Source organism: Balaenoptera borealis, assembly GCF_965194805.1.
Source record: "Balaenoptera borealis genome assembly, chromosome: 7".
NCBI classification, from domain to species: domain Eukaryota; kingdom Metazoa; phylum Chordata; class Mammalia; order Artiodactyla; family Balaenopteridae; genus Balaenoptera; species Balaenoptera borealis.
In genome coordinates this window covers 86,188,261-86,210,795 of record NC_138864.1, presented here as the reverse complement: position 1 = coordinate 86,210,795, position 22,535 = coordinate 86,188,261, and the positions used below count along the sequence as shown (strand labels likewise).

Below are 22,535 nucleotides of genomic sequence, written 5' to 3'. Positions count from 1 at the left end.
CAAGCACCACAATGGGCTGAGGTGGTGTTTTTCACTCTTTTTACATACGCTAAGAACCTAGGTTCAGAGCCTGAGGTCACACAGCAAGCAAGTGGCAGAGCCAGGAAAAATTAACAAAGGAAACAAAGATTAATTTTGGAATCATTTCCTAAATGAGAGCTGACACATGAGTATTTTAGCAAAAACCAACAACAACTCATACACAGGATTTAAGAGTAATTACGTAAATGACATTCTTTGGCTTTGGAAACTATCCCTAATTCACACAAAATGCACATTCTCCTTGTCTGTGTTTTTGCCCCTGTACAGCCTTTACTGCACTAAGTCCTCGAGGTCAGCGCTGATTTTGCTCCTTGTGCACAGACGCTATTCAACAGGTTGCACGAATGAAAACAATAACTCAGTTCAACCGGAGTTCACCCCCTTCCCTTCCATGGACCCCAGACACACCTCCACCGCTGGCCGAGTTGGGAGGCCTCTCCTGTTTGCTCCTGGCACTCTGGGCCCACCACTGCCAACACCTGTCACACTGCATTTACTTAGTTATCTGTTTCCCTCCTGTTCTGAGAGCAGGGAAGAGTATTTTCTTTTTTCTTTTTCTTCCTTTTTCTTTTATTAATTGGGGTATAGTTGCTTTACAATGTTGTATTAGTTTCTGTTGTACAAGGAAGTGTGTCAGCTATATGTATACTTATATCCCCTCCCTCCTTGGACCTCCCTCCCACCTTCCCCCCCCATCCCACCCATCTAGGTCACCACAGAGCACCGAGCTGAGCTCCCTATGCTATCTATTTTAAACGTGGTAGTATATATATGTCAGTCCCAATCTCCCAATTCATCCCAACCCTTCCCCCTGCTCCCATGTCCACACGTCCATTCTCTATGTCTGTGTCTCTATTCCTGCCCTGCAACAGGTTCATCTATACTATTTTTCTAGATTCCACATACATGCATTAATATACAATGTTTGTTTTCCTCTTTCTGACTTACTTTACTCTGTATGACAGACTCTAGGTCTAACCAAGTCTCTACAAATGACCCAATTTCATTCCTTTTTATGGCTGAGTAATATTCCATTGTATATATGTGCCACATCTTCTTTATCCATTCATCTGTCGATGGACATTTAGGTTGCTTCCATGTCCTGGCTACTGTAAATAGTGCTGCAATGAACATTGGGATGCATGTGTCTTTTTGAATTATGGTTTTCTCAGGGTATATGCCCAGTAGTGGGATTGCTGGGTCGTATGGTAGTCCTATTTTCAGTTTTTTAAGGAACCTCCATACTGTTCTCTATAGTGGTTGTATCCATTTACATTCCCACCAACACTGCAAGAGGGTTCCCTTTTCTCCACACCCTCTAGAGTACTTATTGTTTGTAGATGTTTTAATTTCATTTTCCAAGTGTTTGTTGATAGTGTATAGAAATATCATTGATACTTTATATTTATATTCTTGAATCTGTAACTGCTAATTCATGAATTCTGGTAGCTTTTTTTGAAGATTATATTGTCTGTGAATGAAGACAGTTTTATTTATTCCTTTCCAATTTCTGTGCCCATCACCACTGCCTGCTTTTTTTTTTTTTTTTTTTTTTTTTTTGCCTTACTGCACTGGATAGGACCTCCAGTAAGATGTCAAATAGAAATGGTGACAGCAGACACATTTTCACCTAATTTCCAGTCTTAAAAAAGAAGAGTTCAGTCTTTTACCACTAAGTATAATGTTAGCACATAAATGCCTTTTACCATGTTGAGGAAATTCCTTTCTATTTCTAGTTTGCTGAGATTTTTAAACCAATAATAGGCATTGAATTTTATCAAATACTACTGCTGCATCCATTGAGATAATCATACTGTTGTGTCAATTTGTGTTTCCATACAAATTGTGAAAGTTTTTGTTCTAGTTCTGTGAAAAATGCCAGTGGTAGTTTGATAGGGATTGCATTGAATCTGTAGATTGCTTTGGGTAGTAGAGTCATTTTCACAATGTTGATTCTTCCAATCCAACAAAATGTTATATCTCTCCATCTATTTGTATCATCTTTAATTTCTTTCATCAGTGTCTTATAATTTTTTGCATACAGGTCTTTTGTCTCCTTAGGTAGGTTTATTCCTAGATATTTTATTCTTTTTGTTGCAATGGTAAATGGGAGTGTTTTCTTAATTTCACTTTCAGATTTTTCATCATTAGTGTATAGGAATGCAAGAGATTACTGTGCATTAATTTTGTATCCTGCTACTTTACCAAATTCATTGATTAGCTCTAGTAGTTTTCTGGTAACATCTTTAGGATTCTCTATGTATAGTGTCATGTCATCTGCAAACAGTGACAGGTTTACTTCTTCTTTTCCAATTTCGATTCCTTTTATTTCCTTTTCTTCTGATTGCTGTGGCTAAAACTTCCAAAACTATGTTGAGTAATAGTGGTGAGAGTGGGCAACCTTGTCTTTTTCCTGATCTTAGTGGAAATGGTTTCAGTTTTTCACCATTGATGATGATGTTGGCTGTGGGTTTGTCATATATGGCCTTTATTATGTTGAGGAACGTTCCCTCTGTGCCTACTTTCTGGAGGTTTTTTATCATAAATGGGTGTTGAATTTTGTCGAAAGCTTTCTCTGCATCTATTGAGATGATCATATGGTTTTTCTCCTTCAATTTGTTAATATGGTGTATCACGTTGATTGATTTGCGTATATTGAAGAAACCTTGCATTCCTGGGATAAACCCCACTTCATCATGGCGTATGATCCTTTTAATGTGCTGTTGGATTCTGTTTGCTAGTATTTTGTTGAGGATTTTTGCATCTATGTTCATCAGTGATATTGGCCTGTAGTTTTCTTTCTTTGTGACATCTTTGTCTGGTTTTGGTATCAGAGTGATGGTGGCCTCGTAGAATGAGTTGGGGGGTGTTCCTCCCTGTGCTATATATATTTTGGAAGAGTTTGAGAAGGATAGGTGTTAGCTCTTCTCTAAATGTTTTATAGAATTCGTCTGTGAAGCCATCTGGTCCTGGGCTTTTGTTTGTTGGAAGATTTTTAATCACAGTTTCAATTTCAGTGCTTGTGATTGGTCTGTTCATATTTTCTATTTCTTCCTGGTTCCGTCTCGGGAGGTTGTGCATTTCTAAGAATTTGTCCATTTCTTCCAGGCTGTCCATTTTATTGGCATATAGTTGCTTGTAGTAATCTCTCATGATCCTTTGTATTTCTGCAGTGTCAGCAGTTCCTTCTCCTGTTTCATTTCTAATTCTATTGATTTGAGTGTTCTCCCATTTTTTCTTGATAAGTCTGGCTAATGGTTTATCAATTTTTTTAATCTTCTCAGAGAAAAAGCTTTTAGTTTTATTGATCTTTGCTATCATTTCCTTCATTTCTTTTTCAATTATTTCTGATCTGATCTTTATGATTTCTTTCCTTCTGCTAACTTTAGGGTTTTTTTGTTCTTCTTTATCTAATTGCTTTAGGTGTAAGGTTAGGGTGTTTATTTGAGATATTTCTTGTTTCTTAAGGTAGGATTGTATTGCTATAAACTTCCTTCTTAGAACTCCTTTTGCTGCATCCCATAGGTTTTGGTTCATTGTGTTTTCATTGTCATTTGTTTCTAGGTATTTTTTGATTTCCTGTTTGATTTCTTCAGTGATCTCTTGGTTATTAAGTAGTGTGTTGTTTAGCCTCCATGTGTTTGTATTTCTTACAGATTTTTTCCTGTAATTGATATCTAGTCTCATAGTGTTGTGGTCGGAAAAGATACTTGATACGATTTCAATTTTCGTAAATTTACCAAGGCTTGATTTGTGACCCAAGATATGATCTATCCTGGAGAATGTTCCATGAGCACTTGAGAAGAATGTGTATTCTGTTGTTATTGGTTGGAATGTCCTATAAATATCAATTAAGTCCATCTTGTTTAATGTATCATTTAAAGCTTGTGTTTCCTTATTTATTTTCATTTTGGATGCTCTGTCCATTGGTGAAAGTGGGGTGTTAAAGTCCCCTACTATGATTGTGTTACTGTCGATTTCCCCTTTTATGGCTGTTAGTATTTGCCTTATGTATTGAGGTGCTCCTATGCTGGGTGCATAAATATTTACAATTGTTATATCTTCTTCTTGGATTGATCCCTTGATCATTATGTAGTGTCCTTCTTTGACTCCTGTAATAGTCTTTGTTTTAAAGTCTATTTCGTCTGATATGAGAATTGCTACTCCAGCTTTCTTTTGATTTCCATTTGCATGGAATATCTTTTTCCATCCTCTCACTTTCAGTCTGTATATGTCCCTAGGTCTGAAGTTGGTCTCTTGTAGACAGCATATATACAGGTCTTGTTTTTGTATCCATTTAGCCAGTCTATGCCTTTTGGTTGGAGCATTTAAGTCATTTATATTTAAGGTAATTATCAATATGTATGTTCCTATGACCATTTTCTTAATTGTTTTGGGTTTATTATTGTAGGTCTTTTCCTTCTCTTGTGTTTCCTGCCTAGAGAAGTTCCTTTAGCATTTGTTGTAAAGCTGGTTTGGTGGTGCTGAATTCTCTTAGCTTTTGCTTGTCTCTAAAGCTTTTAATTTCTCTGTCAAATCTGAATGAGATCCTTGCTGGGTAGAGCATTCTTGGTTGTAGGTTTTTCCCCTTCATCACTTTAAATATGTCCTGCCACTCCCTTCTGGGTTGCAGAGTTTCTGCCGAAAGATTAGCTGTTAACCTTAGGGGGATTCCCTTATGTGTTACTTGTTGTTTTTCTCTTGTTGCTTTTAATATTTGTTCTTTGTATTTAATTTTTGATAGTTTGATTAATATGTGTCTTGGTGTGTTTCTCCTTGGATTTATCCTGTATGGGACTCTCTGTGTTTCCTGGACCTGATTAACTATTTCCTTTCCCATATTAGGGAAGTTTTAAACTATAATGTCTTCAAATATTTTCTCAGGCCCTTTCTTTTTCTCTTCTTCTTCTGGGACCCCTATAAGTCGAATGTTGGTGCATTTAATGTTGTCCCAGAGGTCTCTGAGAATGTCTTCAATTCTTTTCATTCTTTTTCCTTTATTCTGCTCTGCAGTAGTTATTTCCACTATTTTATCTTCCAGGTCACTTATCCGTTCTTCTGCCTCAGTTATTCTGCTATTGATCCCTTCTAGAGAATTTTTAATTTCACTTACTGTGCACCCAAAGTCCACCTCCTCAATTTGGGATGATTCCTTGTCTATTCAGGTATTCCACAGATGCAGGGTACATCAAGTTGATTGTGGAGATTTAATCTGCTGCTCCTGAGGCTGCTGGGAGAAATTTCCCTTTCTCTTCTTTGTTCGCACAGCTCCCGGGGTTCAGCTTTGGATTTGGACCCACCTCTGCATATAGGTCGCCTGAGGGCATCTGTTCTTCCCTCAGACAGGGTGGGGTTAAAGGAGCAGCTGATTCGGGGGCTCTGGCTCACTCAGGCTGGGGGGAGGGAGGGGTACGGAATGCGGGGCAAGCCTGCGGTGGCAGAGGCCAACATGACGTTGCACCAGTCTGAGGCACCCTGTGTTCTCCCGGGGAAGTTGTCCCTGGATCACGGGACCCTGAAGTGGCGGGCTGCACAGGCTCCCGGGAGGGGAGGTGTGGAGAGTGACCTGTGCTTGCACACAGGCTTCTTGGTGGTGGCAGCAGCAGCCTTAGCATCTCATGCCCGTCTCTGAGGTCCGTGCTGATAGCCGCAGCTCGTGCCTGTCTCTGGAGCTCCTTTAGGTGGTGCTCTTAATCCCCTCTTCTCACGCACCAGGAAACAAAGAGGCAAGAAAAAGTCTCTTGCCTCTTCGGCATCTCCAGACTTTTTCCCGGACTCCCTCCTGGCTAGCTGTGGCGCACTAGCCCCTTCGGGCTGTGTTCACACCGCCAACCCCAGTCCTCTCCCTGGGATCTGACCGAAGCCCGAGCCTCAGCTCCCAGGCCCCACCCGTCCTGGTGGGTGAGCAGACAAGCCTCTCGGGCTGGTGAGTGCTACTCAGCACCGATCCTCTGTGCGGGAATCTCTCCACTTTGCCCTCCGCACCCCTGTTGCTGCTCTCTCCTCCGTGGCTCCAAAGCTTCCCCCCTCCGCCACCCACAGTCTCTGCCCACAAAGGGGCTTCCTAGTGTGTGGAAACCTTTCCTCCTTCATAGCTCCCTCCCACTGGTGCAGGTCCCATTCCTATTTTTTGTCTCTGCTTTTCCTTTTTTTTTTGCCCTAACCAGGTACATGGGGAGTTTCTTGCCTTTTGGGAGGTCTGAGGTCTTCTGCCAGCATTCAGTAGGTGTTCTGTAGGAGTTGTTACACATGTAGATGTATTTCTGATGTATTTATGGGGAGGAAGGTGATCTCCGCGTCTTACTCTTCTGCCATCTTCAAGCTCCTCCCAGTTTTATATATTTACGTGCATGTTTACTATTTCTGGCAGTCTTTATTCCTTTGTGTAGATCTGAGTTTTCATCTGGAATTATCTTTCTTCAGCCTGAAGAACTTTTAAAAATAGTTATTGTCATGCAGATCTGCTAACAATGAACTATGAACTCTCTAGGTTTGTTGGTCTGAAAATCTTTTTAATCTTAACTTTGTTTTTGAGTTATATTTTCATTGGATATAGAATCTCAGTTGACAGTTTTATTCTTTCAGCACATTAAAGGTGGTGTTCCATTGTTCTGGTTCGCATTGTCTCTAGTGAGAATTCATCTGTGCTCTTATCTTTGTTTCTTTGTATGGCATGTCTTTTTCACTGGCTGTTTTTAAGATTTCCTCTTTATCATTGGTTTTCAGCAAATTGATTATGACATGCCTTGGTATGATCTTCTATATATTTTGCTTGGCATTCTTTGAGCTTCTTGGATTTGTAGGTTTATAATTTTCATCGAAATTGGTAAATTTTCCCTTATTATTTCTTCAAATATTTTTTTCTCACTCCGCACTGTCCAACCACCACTTCTTTAAGGGGCTCAAATTATACATATTTTAAAAGTCCTTGATATTTTCACACAGGTCACGGAGGCTCTGTTTATTTAATTTTCAAACTTCTTTTTCTCTGAGCTTTGGTTTGGATAGTATTTATTGCTAGTTTTTAAGTTCATTAATCTTTTCTTTTGCAGTGTGAATTTGCTGTTAAGCGTACCCAGTGTATTTTCTATCTCATATATTGTAATTTTCTCTAGAGTTCCATTTGATTTTTTAAAAATATCTCCCCTTTTTCTCATTTGATTTATTAGGAGCCATTGGTGACAGATATAAACACAATCCCAAATCATGGGAAGATGCTTTCTAAAATCAACTTAATAATTCCAATAGTAGTTGTGTAATGGAAATTGAGGAGCCACCTTATGAATGTCCAAAAGGAGCCTGACCTCTGTATCAATAGTGGTACAGTAGCAATGTAAATAATAAAATGAAAAAATCCAGAAAGTCCCTTGGCATAATAGACAGAAGATAGGCTTTAGAGTCAGACAGATCTGAATTTATACCCTTAATTCTGCCACTTATGTAATCTTGTGTGAATTCCTTAACAGTTTCCTCATCCAGATAATAGAAATAATCACTTCTTAATATGGTTGTCAAGAAGATTAAGTGCTATAATATGAGTAGAACTCAGTGCCTGGCACATAGTAGGAACACAATAAAGGCTCATTCTCATTATTTTATTATTATTTATAAACCTGTACAAATAATTTCCACCTCATCTCAAGAAAGAATTTTTATTATTCTTGTCTTATATTTAAACCATCTGTCTACATTTTGAGCCCATATAGAATAGGACCCCTGTTACTATATCTTGTGCTGTTTCAGGTGATAATCAAACTTTAAAAAATGACAAAACATACAAAATCATCTTTCCCTCATAGAATAGTTGGACACTTGTTACTTTGCATGGATTGCTGGGAAAACCCCCTCTCAATAAGCAGGCACCCCAATTGTTGGTGTCAATGAAGCCTAGTAAACACATATGTCAAGAGTGCTAGTTAGGGCTTCCCTGGTGGTGCAGTGGTTAAGAATCTGCCTGCCAATGCAAGGGACACGGGTTTGAGCCCTGGCCGGGAAGATTCCACATGCCGTGGAGCAACTAAGCCCATGCGCCACAACTACTGAGCCTGAGCTCTAGAGCCCGCAAGCCACAACTACTGAGCCCACATGCCACAACTACTGGAACCTGCGTGCCTAGAGCCCATGCTCCGCAACAAGAGAAGCCATGACAATGAGAAGCCTGTGCACTGCAGCAAAGAGCAACCCCCGCTCGCCGCAACTAGAGAAAGCCTGTGCACAGCAATGAAGACCCAACACAGCGAAAAATAAATAAATTAAGAAAAAAAAAGAGTGCTAGTTAAAGACAATTATGACAGGGCACATTTCTTAAACCAAGATAGTTTCCGTTTACAATATTTTAATTGTTGAAATAGGACCTGTACCAGACCCGATGTGTTTTCAGCTGGGTACTCACTGAGCTAGATTCCTCTATAATCAGGATGACCATACATCTCAGTTTGCCTAGAACTGTTCCTGTTTATGTGTCCCAGAATAATTATTAATAGTGCTCCCTTTCATTCCCAAAAGTGTTTGGATAATTAATTCCATGGTCACTCTATCTATAATTATCCTTTAACAACTGTATTATGCAACTCATTTGGTAGATACCATAAGTACTACTGTGCTGTTGTTACTTTTAAAGCTGACCATGGTTTAAGACCTATATTAACATCTGGAATGTGAGAAATACCACCTGGTGAAGCAAATTACTTTTATTACAAGCTCATTGTGAATTTAGAGAAAACACATTGCAAGTTAATTAGAAAATGAAAGAGGAGAAATAGATCTTAGCAGTACTGCCAAACAGAATGTTTATATGAGAAGGAGATACAGATGGGTTTGTTAGATCAGAAAGTTAGTATTTGCAAAACTTTCTGCCCAGTATTATTCCCTGGCTTCTGATGTGGCTATTGTATGATACTTCTCAAGGGTTGAGGGTAGAGGTGGGTGAGTGGTAGTTGATGGGTGGAGAAGTAATCAAAATCTAAACAGAGAGGAATAGGTATATATATTAGAAAAGGTATATTCGATATAGTATTACATATAATTTTACATTTTAAGAACAAAAATACCCATTGTTTTCTTCAATCAAGGCAAGTAAAGTTTAACCAAAGCCTCTACTGGCAAGGCAAAGAGATTTGCAAATTGGGGCTCATCTCTCAAGGGCTAAAATTTATCAGAATCTTGAGGGAGGTGATATACATGAGGTTTTTTGTTTTCAACTTTTTTATGGAAATAAAATTGCTATGCAGAGACACAGAATTCACTTTTGCAAATTGGTCTGGTGCCAAGCAAACTTGCTAATTCTTAACAATTAAAATAATTTATTTGTAATTTATACATAATTTGGGTGGGGAGCTTTCTATACAGTCATGATAGCTGCAAATAATGACAGTTTTGTATCTTCCTTTCCACAATCCATATACCTTTTAAATCATTTTCTTTTTCTACTGCTAACTGGTACCTCCTGTAAGAAATTGAATAGGAGTGGTTTCTCTTGAAGGTGATGTCAGACTAGGAGGTCCTTACCTTCATCCCCTCATAGAAACAACATATTAACAACTACTCATGAATGAAAATAGCTCTGAGAGTTCCAGAGCATGATTAAGAACAACAACCCAGTGGAGCACAATAACTGAGGACGGTTGCAGAGAAAACTGTAGGAAGCATTCTACCTGCATTATGCCATCCCACAGAGGGATTCCTCAGACCACGACTTGCCTTCATGGGAGAAAAAGAAAGCAGGAGGACCCCAGGGTCTTTTGCCACTGAGGAGCCAGCAGCCCTTGCCACAGGTACAGATACCCACAGCCTTTGCCATCCAGGATCCTTGCAGTCTTTTCAGGGCTTGATAGCTCATTTCTTTTTAGCACTGAATACCATTCCGTTATCTAGATGTATCACAGTATATTTATCCATTAGCCTACTGAAGGACATATTGCTTCCATATTTGGCAATTATGAATAAAGCTGCTAAAAACATTCAAACGTAGGTTTTTAACGTGGACATAGTTTTCAACTCATTTTGGTAAATACTAAGGAGCATGATTGCTGAACTGTATGGTAAGAGTATCTTTAGATTTATTAAAAACTTCTAAATTGTCTTCCAAAGTGCCGGTACCAGTTTTATTCCCACCAGCAATGAATGATTGTTCTTGTTGCTCTGACATCCTCACCAGCATTTGGTGTTGTCAGTTTTGTGGATTTTGGCCATTCTAAGATAAGTGTTGCAGTATCTTATTGTTGTTTTAATTTGCAATTCCCTAATGACATATGTTGTTAAGCATATTTTCACATGCTTACTTGCCATTCATTTATTTTCTTTGGTCAAGTATCTGTTAAGGTCTTTTGTCCATTTTTCAAATCCAGTTTTTTCTTCTTGGTACATTTTGGGTAACAGTTCTTCACCTGTGAAGACAAGTCTGTGGCTTGTCTTCTCATTCTCTTGATAGTGTCTTTCACACAGCAGAAGCTTTTAATTTTAATAAAATCCTGCTTATTAATTTTTCCTTTCATGGATCATATCTTTGGTTTTATACCTAAAAAGCCATTGTCATACATAAAGTTATCTAGATTTTCTCCTATGTTATCGTCCAGGAATTTTATAGTTTTGTGTTTCACATTTACATCTGTGGTCCACTCTGAGTTAATTTTTGTGAAGTATAAGGTCGGTTTCTAGATTCTATTTTTTTTTTTTTTTTTTTTGCATGTGTATGTCCAGTGGATCCAGCACAACAGACTTCACAACCAAAGATAAGGCAGAGATGACACGAGCCAATGCCACTGGAGGAATCAATTATATATACACAAATGATGAGAGGGACTCAAATCAAGGACAAAGGCAACCAAATCAGGGGAGGTGATGAAATCGGAGGCCAGCCTGAGGAAAAATATACCACTGTTACTCGGGTGGAGAGGGAGGACTAGGTCCAGATGGCACTGGTTTTAGAAGTAGAGAATGTAAACTATGTCTGGTATGGTGTGTGTGTGTGTGTGTGTGTGTGTGTGTGTGTGTGTGTGTTTTAGGAAAAGTTGAAAAACATCCCACCTCTCATCCTTATCTATCTCATGTATGATTAAAATCTGGGAAATGTTTAATGTTTTCTTTCAGAATTACTTGTTAATTGCTTTTTTTCATTTTTGTGAGCTGCTGAGTGTGAAAGATGAGGATTACACACCATCATTTTCTCCAAGGAATGAGTAACTACTTAATTTTATCCCAAAAGAGTTAGGAAAATAAAAGATTCAGTTTCCTTACTTATGACTAGAGACCTAAAGATATTTCCTAATTTTCCTCCTCAAATAAATAAGACAACTGTTCACCTAAATGCAAGAAGATAACATTAAAGGATTCAAGGAATATTATAGAACTAAACTTCACTAAATGGCAAGTGAATGGAGTCTGGGCTTAATTAGTATTCTGTCCTAAGTTAGAAGACAAAGTTTCTAGATTTTTTGTTTACATGAAAGGATTTGGTACCAACTGTTCCCCATATTCAGATGATCTTAATGTTCTTGGGATGTCAGGCACGAAGAAATGAGAATTTACAGGTGATGCCATGAACTTTTCTCTCTGGAACTGGTACCAGATGGAACAAGTATTGATTACTATGTCCAGTTAAACAGAATTTAAGTTAATAGCACTTTAAACCTATTCACTCTAACTAATCGGATGATCCTGGAGCCAATGAAGGGGATGTGGCCTTCTTAAATTTGATAGCGAATTGGGGATGTAATATTTATGTGGCTTGCAGTCAACTCTGAATATGGCTAAAATCTCACTAGCTGTTCTGCTGAGGAATAGATTCCAGGAATTTCGCTACCGGCCACTGCTCCTCCTCACCCAGTGTCATGAGAGGAAGGCGCAGAGCAAAAGGCTGTAGCACTAGACGAGCATGTTCTGTGGTGCCCGGTACTGAAAGTGTAAGTGTGGTGGAGATAAAACACAGTTTGAAACATACGAAATCTGATGTTCTGAATATCAGACATCTAAAAGTGTAAGGGAAAGATTCCAGTTTCACAGACACCAAGTCAAAGTGGAAGTTCTTGCCTTTCAGGAATATTTGATACTTCAAAGTACACAATTACAAACCTATCATATACAATAACATTCTTTGTCATATAACTCCCATATAAAATCAAAAAACTTATTCTGCTATCAACAAGAAAATCATAACAAAAACACTTTAAAGTCATACCAAGATTAGTTCATTAAGACGAGATGATAAATTTCAAATAGAGGTAATTATATAGGCTCTTGGAGTGCTTAATAATCTAGCTAATGAAGAAGAGTGAATCATATGAAGACATTAGAAAAATATTTAAATATCTTCCTGCTTTCACATAAAATACTGATGGTGATGAAGATAACTTCAATGAGGATATTGATGACAAACTGGCTAATGACAGTTGTCAGTTCCATGGCTATTTAAAATTTATCACTGGACTTCCCTGGTGGCACAGTGGTTAAGAATCTGCCTGCCAAAGCAGGGGACACGGGTTCGATCCCTGGTCGGGGAAAATCCCACATGGCACAGAGCAACTAAGCCCATGTGCCATAACTACTGAGTCTGTGTGCTGCAACTACTAAAGCCCCCGCGCCTAGAGCCTGTGCTCTGCAACAAGAGAAGCCATCGCAATGAGAAGCCCGCACACCACAATGAAGAGTAGCCCCCTCTCGCCACAACTAGAGAAAGCCCATGCGCAGCAACGAAGACCCAATGCAGCCAAAAATAAATAAATTAATTAATTAATTAAAAAAAAATTGCTGTCTCTGAAACCACTAAAAAAAAAAGTTAAAAAAAATGATAAAATTTATCACTGAACAATAAAATTTGAAATGCTCTGAAATCTTATAATGCAGATATGAAAGAAGATTGATAAAGTTTCCCTAAATATGATAACAATCCTAAAAACTAACACATTACTAATAATAAGTTGTAAAGCAGAAAGAAACTCTTGCAAACTATTAGTAACTTTTTAAAAATATTTGCTCAATAATGCCAGAGGAAAATTGAATTATCTTTCAATTCATGCTATAGAAAATGAAATTATAAAATTGTTGTTAATGGAAGAGGTGAATAAAGAATGTCAAAAATATGCAGAAGTATTAAAAAAGCACTATCTAGCAGTCAATAGTATAAATATGTTATTTTTATGGATTTTATGACATTTGTGGCAATTATTGACTTTTTACAAACATGTAATATGTTGCTATTCTTTCTTGACTCTAACTAAATATACACTTTTATACCTAATGTTGTACTAAAATTTTTTATTCTTTTTCTTTAAAAGTGCTCCAAAATTGTATAAGCTTCAAACAGTCACAAAACCTGAACCCTGTGTTCAAATTAATGTCACCTAAGCACTCATAGAAAAAAATGTCCTGAGCTATTAAATTTTTCAGAATCATACCTCTCTTTAAAGCCAACTTTAAGTAAACACAGTTGGAGAGTCATATCAGCCTCTTCTTAGCACAATCTGCAAAAATAAATTTGGAAAGTAAGATCACAGCCAGTATTCTAAATCATTGATTGCTCCATTTATCTATGGCTTGTTGACTGCTTTTAGGTTAATTGATTTATTGATACAACAAATATTTACTAAACAGTAGAAAGAATCCAAGAACTGCTGTGTCCAAGGAATGTGCACATCTATTCTAGCAGGAAAGGAAAATCCAACTTGTGAAATACAGTAAGTGAGAGAGGTTGTTAGAGGGGCATGGAGTTCACAACGTTCTCGTGAGGGAAATGTGACTGCCAGCAATGGCGGTTAGGAAAGTCTTGAGAGGTGCCAATATTGATTTATTCAACTCCCCCCCGCCCCATTACAGAAGTGATTTAAGGGGCTTACAAGGAGGTCCTGTCAATACAACAAAAGAGAATACATTTAAAAGTGGAGTGAAATAAAAAGACAGAAAAGGAGGAGAATATAATAAGGAGCCAGCAAATGGGACTAAAAGCTGTGATGCACAATGCTCTGCCCACTTGCCCCTAGAGGGCCTCAAATGTGGCTCTTGGCATCCAGGTGAGGAGATAATTTATTCAGACCAAGCCCTGAAGGAAGGGTTGGGATCTAGGTTGAATATAATTAAAATGAAATGATGGCGAGCCTGAGAATTAGTGGTTTTGCAACTTTTTTTCCACATCAGCCTGAACAGAGACCCTCTCTCCAGCCCAGAGATTAGGCACTGGGGGACGTGATCACTCTAACAGCCATCTTACTCTAATCAGGCTTTGGCAATATTGCTGTACTGTAAGTTATACCTTTTGAAGTCCAAATCAACAAAACTCTTAACACATGCGATGTCCACATAGCTTCCATAATTTACCTACAAAAATAGAAAAATAACACCAGCTAATTCAATGCTTCATACACAGAAAGACTACAGAAAAGGCAGCATCTGTTAGAATCTAAACAGCCTTGTGTTGCTCTTTCAGAATCCTCTTAATATTATTTTCATATTTAATTGACACATTTGCTTTTTTGTATCATATGATGTTAAGGACATGAAGAGAAACTGTAATTTTCAATACAATTCTATGTTCATATTACTGCTATAAATTATAATAATCATGCTATTTTGATGAAAATACATTACACTCTGGACTTTTCTGAACTACTAGAGCTCATTGTCCAAGTAGATTATTCTCTAAAACTCACGCTGTTAATATAGAAAATGCTAATCAGCAAGAGTACATTTCTAATTATTATTTATATCACTAAAACTGATACATTCGAAGATGGGATCTGTTCTCTTATTACAAGAGCAATAAATATTTATTAAAAAAACACTGAAAATATAGATCAGCGAAAAGAAGAAAATAAAAGATCCTAATATGCAACCAAGGCTGAAAACCACCAGCTTGAGTCTCTCTCCCATCAACCCTCCCCTCACAGGCTCCCTGACTATTGTGGACACACCTTTAATATCTGAACAGAAGGCCATGGACGACACTGTTGGCACACAAAGAGGACATTGCTGCTGTGGCAGGTGACCACTGACAATCCTGTGCTTATACAATGCTTTTTAGGGGGTTAAACACTCCTCACATATATTTTGTTTTAATTCTTTCGCTCGTCTTTACCTGCATTTTTATGTGACAGGGAATTGTGTACATTGTGACACAGACTACCGACTAGTCAGAGACAGATATTTTAAGAAAACACAGAGGTCTCTTGGTTTAGCAACTTTTAGGCCAGAGAATATTTTTTCTAATTAATGGAATTTTAGAAAAGCCATTCATAACACAATCTGATGTTCCTCAACTTGAGGGAACCCTTGCACTCCAGATGTACCTGACCTGTGGAAATACCAAGCCAGTCCCTTGAGAGGCTGGGGAACCAAACAGCTTAGAGAACTGGGGGATTGAGGTACAGAACTTTATCACTGACTCACCTCTCTTACGTCTGTACACATAGATATAAATGGGCCCCACGTGCCCAACCTGAGCCCAACCTGTGTTCACATGGGATGGGGACACATCTGGCCACGTCTGGAGGGCATGGTGTGGGCAAGGCTATTTACAAGAGTGCTAAGGCAACTTTCGGAATGCCAATCATCCTAAAGGAGAGCCCATGACGGAGGAGGGGCAAGGATCAGAAGGGAGTGGTATTTTGAAAGCTGTGGAGTGTCTATCACTTGGGTCATTCTCCACAGGCGGAAGGAAGAAACTGGGTAAAACCTAGGAGACATTTCGTGTAAAGCTCTTTGAGATATGAAAGCAGAAGAGAACATAGCTCTGTGGCTCACAGAACCCAGTGCACCAGAGTAGAGGATATGATTGAAGCTGCCATAGCACAGAACACAACAGCCTGAGCACGACTGCAGACTGGCACAGAGAAGAAACAGGAAAGGACATTAGACAGACTACCCAGGTTGGACACCAAAAGCAGAAACTACAAAGAAAGGGGTTAATAGATTTGGCTACTTAAAATTTAGAAATTTTCTATTAAAAAAAAAAACACACTCAGAAACAAAATTAAAAGACAAGTGAAAAATTGAGAACAATGTTTATATCATACTCAGTCAACCAAAGATTAAAATCATTTCCACATAAAAGGCTATTATAAATTAATAAGGAGATAATTATCACCACCACCAAAAAAAAGGAAAAGAAGAGTAGGAACAGGGAATTCACCAAAGGAGAAATACAAATGGCAAAAAAAAGTAAGTTTTTTAAATGTGCAAACACACTAGTAATCAAAGAAATGTAGCTATCTTGGACTATAAGCCCTCGGTTTTAAAATGTACATCTTACCAATAATCTATACATTTGGGTGTGTATTTGGGCTTTTGGAATCAGCTTGGATTAAAATCCCAGTTCTGCTACATATTAACTGTGGGATACTGGCAAATTATTTAGACTCTGTAAATCTCAGTACTCTCATTTGTAAAACAGAGATAACAACATTCTCTACATCACAGTAATGTCATGAAGAGTGAACAAAATCATGCATACAAAGTACCAGCACATAGTAAGAATTTAATAAATGTTTGCTATTTTATTAGTACCTATCCTGATATATTGGGTAATAATGAAACCATTGGGCTAATCAGAAACCTGGATCATCTTCCTTCTTCCAGATTTGTGAGTTACACCAAGATTATGTACACACACACACATACACACGCACAAAAGACATAATGGACAATCGTTATTAAAGACTGAAATATTGGTCTCAAAATAATAGGAATAGTTAAGAATTATTTGGGTCTTGATTTTTAAACAGCCACTCTAAAAGATAACATAATTCTTGGCTCCATTATTTTTCTGCTAGTAGAAACACTTTAAACAGTTTTTGTGTTTTTAAATCATGAGGCTAAAATCAGGAGTAGAAGATATGTACAACTTAAATTCAGGAAATTCTTTAACAAAAGGTACATTTATGTCATTAATCAAATCATTTTTATCATTTTAGAACTTATATTTTAAATTTGATAATGTTTAAAAGGTTAATTAAGGATGGACCTAGAGAATATAATGCTTAGTGAAATAAGTCAGACAGAGAAAGACAAATACTATATGACATCACTTATATATGGAATCTAAAAAATAATACCGATGAATCTATATATAAAACATAAACAGACTCACAGACATAGAAAACAAACTTACGGTTACCAAACGGGAGGGGGTAACAAACTAGGAATATGGGATTAACATATACAAACTACTATACATAAAATAGATAAGCAACAAGGATTTACTGTATAGCACAGGGAATTATACTCAATATCTTGTCATAACCTATAATGGAATTAATTTGCAAAAAAAAAACCCGAATCACTATGCTGTACACCTGAAACTAACAAAGTATTGTAAATTAACTATATTTCAATTTTAAAAAGTTTAATTAGTAACTTCTTTCCTTTTGGCAGCTAGTAAAATACAAATAGTAATAAATTAGAAACATTTTAAAATATTTATATGTATGATATATGCATATAGAGTTCTGTATTCAAATGATCCAAATAAAAAAATAAAGTTATTTGGTCAAGTAATTTTGCTAATAGGCTTAAGATACTGATAATGATTTCAAGGAAAACTTCTTGCAAATATACTTCTTAACATTAAAAACTCTCAGTATAAGATGTAATTGTAGCAGCAAAAGTCACCTTAAACTCCCAAATCAGAGATAGGAAGCCTTTTGAGTTTACATTGGTAAACACTCCCTCATGGAATAGAGAAATAGTGGAGGCCATTAAAAAAAGGAAACAATGGAGGAGAGATTTGAAAGAGATAGAAATCACTGTACTCATGCACATTTAAAGTAACCTTTACAAATCAAATGATATGTTTCAGTTTTATATCACAGGAAATAAAGGGAGAGAATCAAAAAGTGAAGGGAAAGAACTGGGGGGAATAGAGGAAGGGAAAGACTGATCAAGGCTGATGAACATAGAAACAAGAGAGAAAAAGAAATCGAGTTAAAGAAAGGCAGACAGGACACGACAAACAGGACATGACTCAAAAAAAAAAAGAGAAAGAAAGGAGAACAGAGATGAGCACATGGACACATGCACTCCATGGAAAAAATATCCATGGGAACCAAATACCAAAAAGAAAAAGAAAAAGAAAAAGAAAAAAAGACACAACCCAGAAACACTCTTTAAAGAAGGAATATACTTCTCTCCTAACCTTTCTTCAATGAAGCTGTTAAAGATGATCAGAAGCGTTGTGGTTTTGCATCTTTAGGCATACACAGAGCCAAGACATCTTTTACTGGTCCCCACAGGCTGGGTAACATTAACCTAATGGTTGATTCTGGCCCAAAGGCTAGAAGTTGTCCACTCCCATACTTGACAATGAAAACTACTTAATCTTCTGCTGCGTCTCCTAAAAAAGAATGCTATAAATAATAAATAATACATCCTCTGCAATTTTTTTGACATTTCACTTATAGAAAAACCGCGAGCCACTTTCTCCTTTGTACTGACTGAGGCATTCCAAAACTGGCACAGACATATTTTATTTAAATAAATCAGTCTTTCAACTGTAATTTTAACTCAAAATTGGCAAAATCCCCTTTATTTCTTGCATATGAAAACCTTACCTTTTAATTATAATAAAGCGTGAATCCTTCTATAACCTGGATTTTTAAAAGGTATCTCCCATTGGGGTAATGAAAGAGGATGTTAATGTACTAGCTTCCTTGAAAATATTTTAACATTTTCATACAATACTAGAAAACTCACCTTTTCCCACTTTTAGCCTAATAGTAGTTTCTTGTATTTATAAAATAACCACATTCAAGTCTTACTGTGGAGAAGCAACATTTTTAGTTCCGTTCAATTTCTTCACTTTAAATAAATAAAGAAATCAACTATATAACCCTCTGATTATAAATCAAATCCAAGATATTGTTTGACAATGAGATGCTTTTATTAAACTTGATACATTTAATATATAAGAATTCTGTGAAAAAATTGGGGTATCAAGTAGGATCTGGGTCTTTGCATTACAAAGTCTGCCCCCAAAAGATGTCATCTCACTATATCCTGTGGCTGAAAGTATACAGATGACCAAAAAGCAGCAACATCCTTTCCTGGTAAGACAAGTTCAACTGACTTGCCCATAGCATTACAAGTCCTCCTAGAAAAATTAAAAGTCCCCATCCCCATCTCTACCTATTTTTATCTCCTGGCAGGTGAGCTGTATGAAGCACCTTCATCTGTGCTTGGCATGAGGTCCACACATGATCAGCCTTGGGAAGGCCATCTTCCCCTCAACCAGACAACTCTACTTCAACTATTCTGAAACTCCTTGGAGGGGTGAAACTTCTGGAAAAATGAAAGAGAGCAAGAGAGAGAAAAGGTCTGAATATTGAAAGGAATACACAAATGATCAAATTCAGCTGCACCAATGCCAAGGGGAAGGATGGATAAGTTAGAAAACAAGCAATTTTGCAAAATGCTTTCTGGTATGACAAAACCTGACCAGTGTCTCGCTGTTCCTGACGTACCATTTGCGAAGGCCCCCCATTCTCTTACCAGGCATGGGCGTCTCCACGATGAGGTGTTTGTGGTTGGTAAACAGTTCACTGGAGTCTTGTTCTACTGATCTTTCCTCTAGGTCTGATTCAGGGATCGTAGCACAGCCACCTAGATGAAAAATACAAACAATATTTTAAGCAATGTGTAGAAAAATCTACCTCTCCATACGGCAACCTCAGCTTAAGAACGTACCAGTCATGAAGATAATAAATAAAGAGACAACAATCTTCAGGAGCAGACCAAAAAAGAATAATCTTAAATGTTTCTCTTTTGGTGAAAATGCTGGGAATGAGTCATTGCCTTTAAAGACATACCGATGAGCACTTAGCAACAGCAGCAATGGTGTTGTCTTCAAATTTAACCCTTTTAAAGTCAGAAAGGACAAAATCTATAGCATATGTGATATCCATACTATAATGGTACCTCAGCAGAAATTCCCTTTAATACCAGAGCATCAGAAACTATAAAAGAAACAAAGCACATCGACTGTGAGAGAAAGAAAACTTCCCTGAACAAAGAGGAAGGCCACTGGTGTTCTGAGTTGGTGACTACGGTGGTATTTCTCAGGAATTTGATTCTATTCCTGAATCCCAACACCTTACAGCACAGACACAAACACTTCATAATTCACAGCAAAGCCATGAATGCATTGTGGAAGCTTTCAATTCCAAGTCAATTCCAAGGTGACTTGAGGATAAGCTGGGACCACTGCACTTTTAAAATATTAGGTATAAGTCATTTGATTTTATCCACCAAAATATTGTACGGAGAACTCATGTTGAGAATTTCCTGACTACATCTGCAACTTGATTTGACTAATTTGACTAATTTTCTGGAAATGTACTAACATGCTGTATACTGTACCCATTTTTTCCCAAAGCCATTCTTGTAACTGAAGTGTGATTTTTCCTTTTCTGAGGCTTCTCATACACTGAGTCCAAAGCCTCCATATTCAAGTTTGGCTTTATGTGTGAGGGGGTTTATAAAGAGAGGGTATCAGCAGCACTGATATGTAAACCACGTCATTCAAATGAGAGTGAAGTCAAGATCCCCGGTCTGAAGGAAAGTATACCTTACCATCCATCCCTCTGTATCACCTCTGAAAAAGAAATCGATGTTGAGGGAAACTTGAGAGACAAGGATTTCCACACTCATAAAATAAGAATTAGAGGTAGCCTCAGAGGTTCCCCAAACAGGAAATGTTAGAATTATCCACCAATGCAATGGATCTTGCCCGGCTTTATCTTAAAATAGCTAGGGCCCCCATCCAGAAGGAGAACCAGGCTTATTTTTAATCTCTTTCCAAAGACTATAGATCATGGTAACAATAACTATCATTATTACATACCTTCTCAATGCTGAAAACTCTGCCCATATCATCTCATTTAGTTCCTACAAATCACACCATGAAATAGATGTTATTATTCTGCTTTTACAGATAGGAAGACTGAGGTTTCAGGAGATCAGTACATCATTTCCTGGAAATGTTCTTAAATGCTGTACACTGTACTTATTTTTTTCCCAAAGCCATTCTTCTTGTTAATTCTTTGCCAAGGTCACACAGCTCCTAAGGAGTAAGACAGAGCTCACACCCAAGCGTGACAACTCCCAAAGCCTGTGTTATCTAACCATTTACTATATGGCTCCCAGTTGCAGCATCAACCAAAGAGATACCTGGCTGCAGGTCTTGGGTGTCAGCAGGTTTTATCTCACCTGATGATCTACCAGGTGTGGTTGCGAGGAGCACTGCTTAGACTATTGTGAGGCCAGGGACAGGCTCAGAGATGCCAGGATTTTGGAGAAGCCCAAGAAACAGCACCCTTCTTCTCCTCCTGGACTCTCACCCAACTGAGAAAAAAGGAATAGGGTATGCAGAGGTGGGGAAGGGGTACCTCTGTAAGATTAACATTAACAGGGAAGAACAGAAAGAAGGGAGTGCTCCCGGCAAAACAGAACCCTGATCCCAAGAAAAAAGGCCGAAGAATGGCTTTCTAGACCCATAAATCAGATTAAGTCATTTCTCCATCCCCAAGGCAGAGGGAGGGAGGAAGCAGGATGAGGGCAGGCATGTTGTACTGATGCAGCTACCTTTGCACACAAGGAAACTTCAAGACTGGGGAAGAAGTGTCTCCAGCCAACAGATGGGAGAGAGTGCAGTGATCGGACAGCAGTGCTGCCATACGTGGAGAGAGGCAGGTCTCCTCTGATTAATCAGTGTCTACCGTTTATTCCAGCTGACTCAATAGTGAGGCAAGTGAGAAGGATGAAGACTTCAAAAGCACTAGTTCTTCAATCAGGTGGGCACAAAAGGAAAAGTCACTTGCTGTAGACTATCTTGTAGACTATACATTACATAAATTACAATGTATGTAATTTCCTCTCTTGTCCTTGGCACAAAAGTTTTGCCTTGTCCAAAGTACAGAGATGACGAATTTCTCAAATCCCACTGCAGGGCTGACCAGTCACTTGCCCTAGGAATGTTACCCTCTTTTCTTTGGATACCTCCATGCGGCCAGACTGACCAACCATATGCCCAGAAGTTCTGCCACTTTAAGCTTGGAAGGAACAATAGGATGTGAGATCTGGCATCCTAACCAATGGGAAATGGGGGAAGGGAAGGAGCCTTGCAGAAAATTCCCCTCCTGCCTCTCTCCCTGGATCGACTCTGAATTATTATTTCTTTTTGGTCAACCTCCAGAAAAGTGCTGTGTGCTGAGTAGATGCACCTGCTGGGACTCTTCCTGGCTCTTTGAGAGAAGTGGTCACCAGCGAAGGATGCATCACTTTGTATTACCTCACGTATTTCCTTGACTTGCTTCCCTTTTTCCTCATCCTCCCTTCCTTGAGTTGGCCAAATAAACTGCCACTTTAATTCCTGCCTCAGGCTCTGTTTTCTTGCAAAAATCATTGACATGGGAAGTAGTACTAAAAAGCAGGCCTTCAAGATGGAATTTTGAGGTTAGATCGCCCACCTATCTGTAAGAAATAGGGGTTCCATGGCTGCGGGTAAACAGACTGGG

The 22,535-nt window shown here is 38.1% G+C and overlaps 1 protein-coding gene across 11 annotated transcripts in view; it reads right to left on the bottom strand.

The window, feature by feature from the left end:
* Positions 1 to 5,632: 5,632 nt before the first annotated feature.
* Positions 5,633 to 22,535, bottom strand: part of BBS9 (Bardet-Biedl syndrome 9) — a 480,217-nt gene continuing 463,314 nt past the window's right edge. For 6 of the 11 annotated variants that reach the window (XM_082399440.1, XM_082399437.1, XM_082399435.1 and 3 more), the window contains 2 exons: positions 19,513 to 19,623; positions 18,881 to 19,302 (listed from right to left, as the gene is read on the bottom strand). In XM_082399440.1, coding sequence (XP_082255566.1) covers positions 19,271 to 19,302; positions 19,513 to 19,623 — 143 coding nt within the window. In that variant the 3' untranslated portion in view covers positions 18,881 to 19,270. Of the gene's footprint in view, positions 9,005 to 13,433; positions 13,500 to 14,284; positions 14,350 to 16,503; positions 18,359 to 18,880; positions 19,303 to 19,512; positions 19,624 to 22,535 lie in introns of those variants that run through there. The other 5 variants (XR_014246786.1, XR_014246785.1, XR_014246787.1 and 2 more) reach the window with 5 other exon arrangements.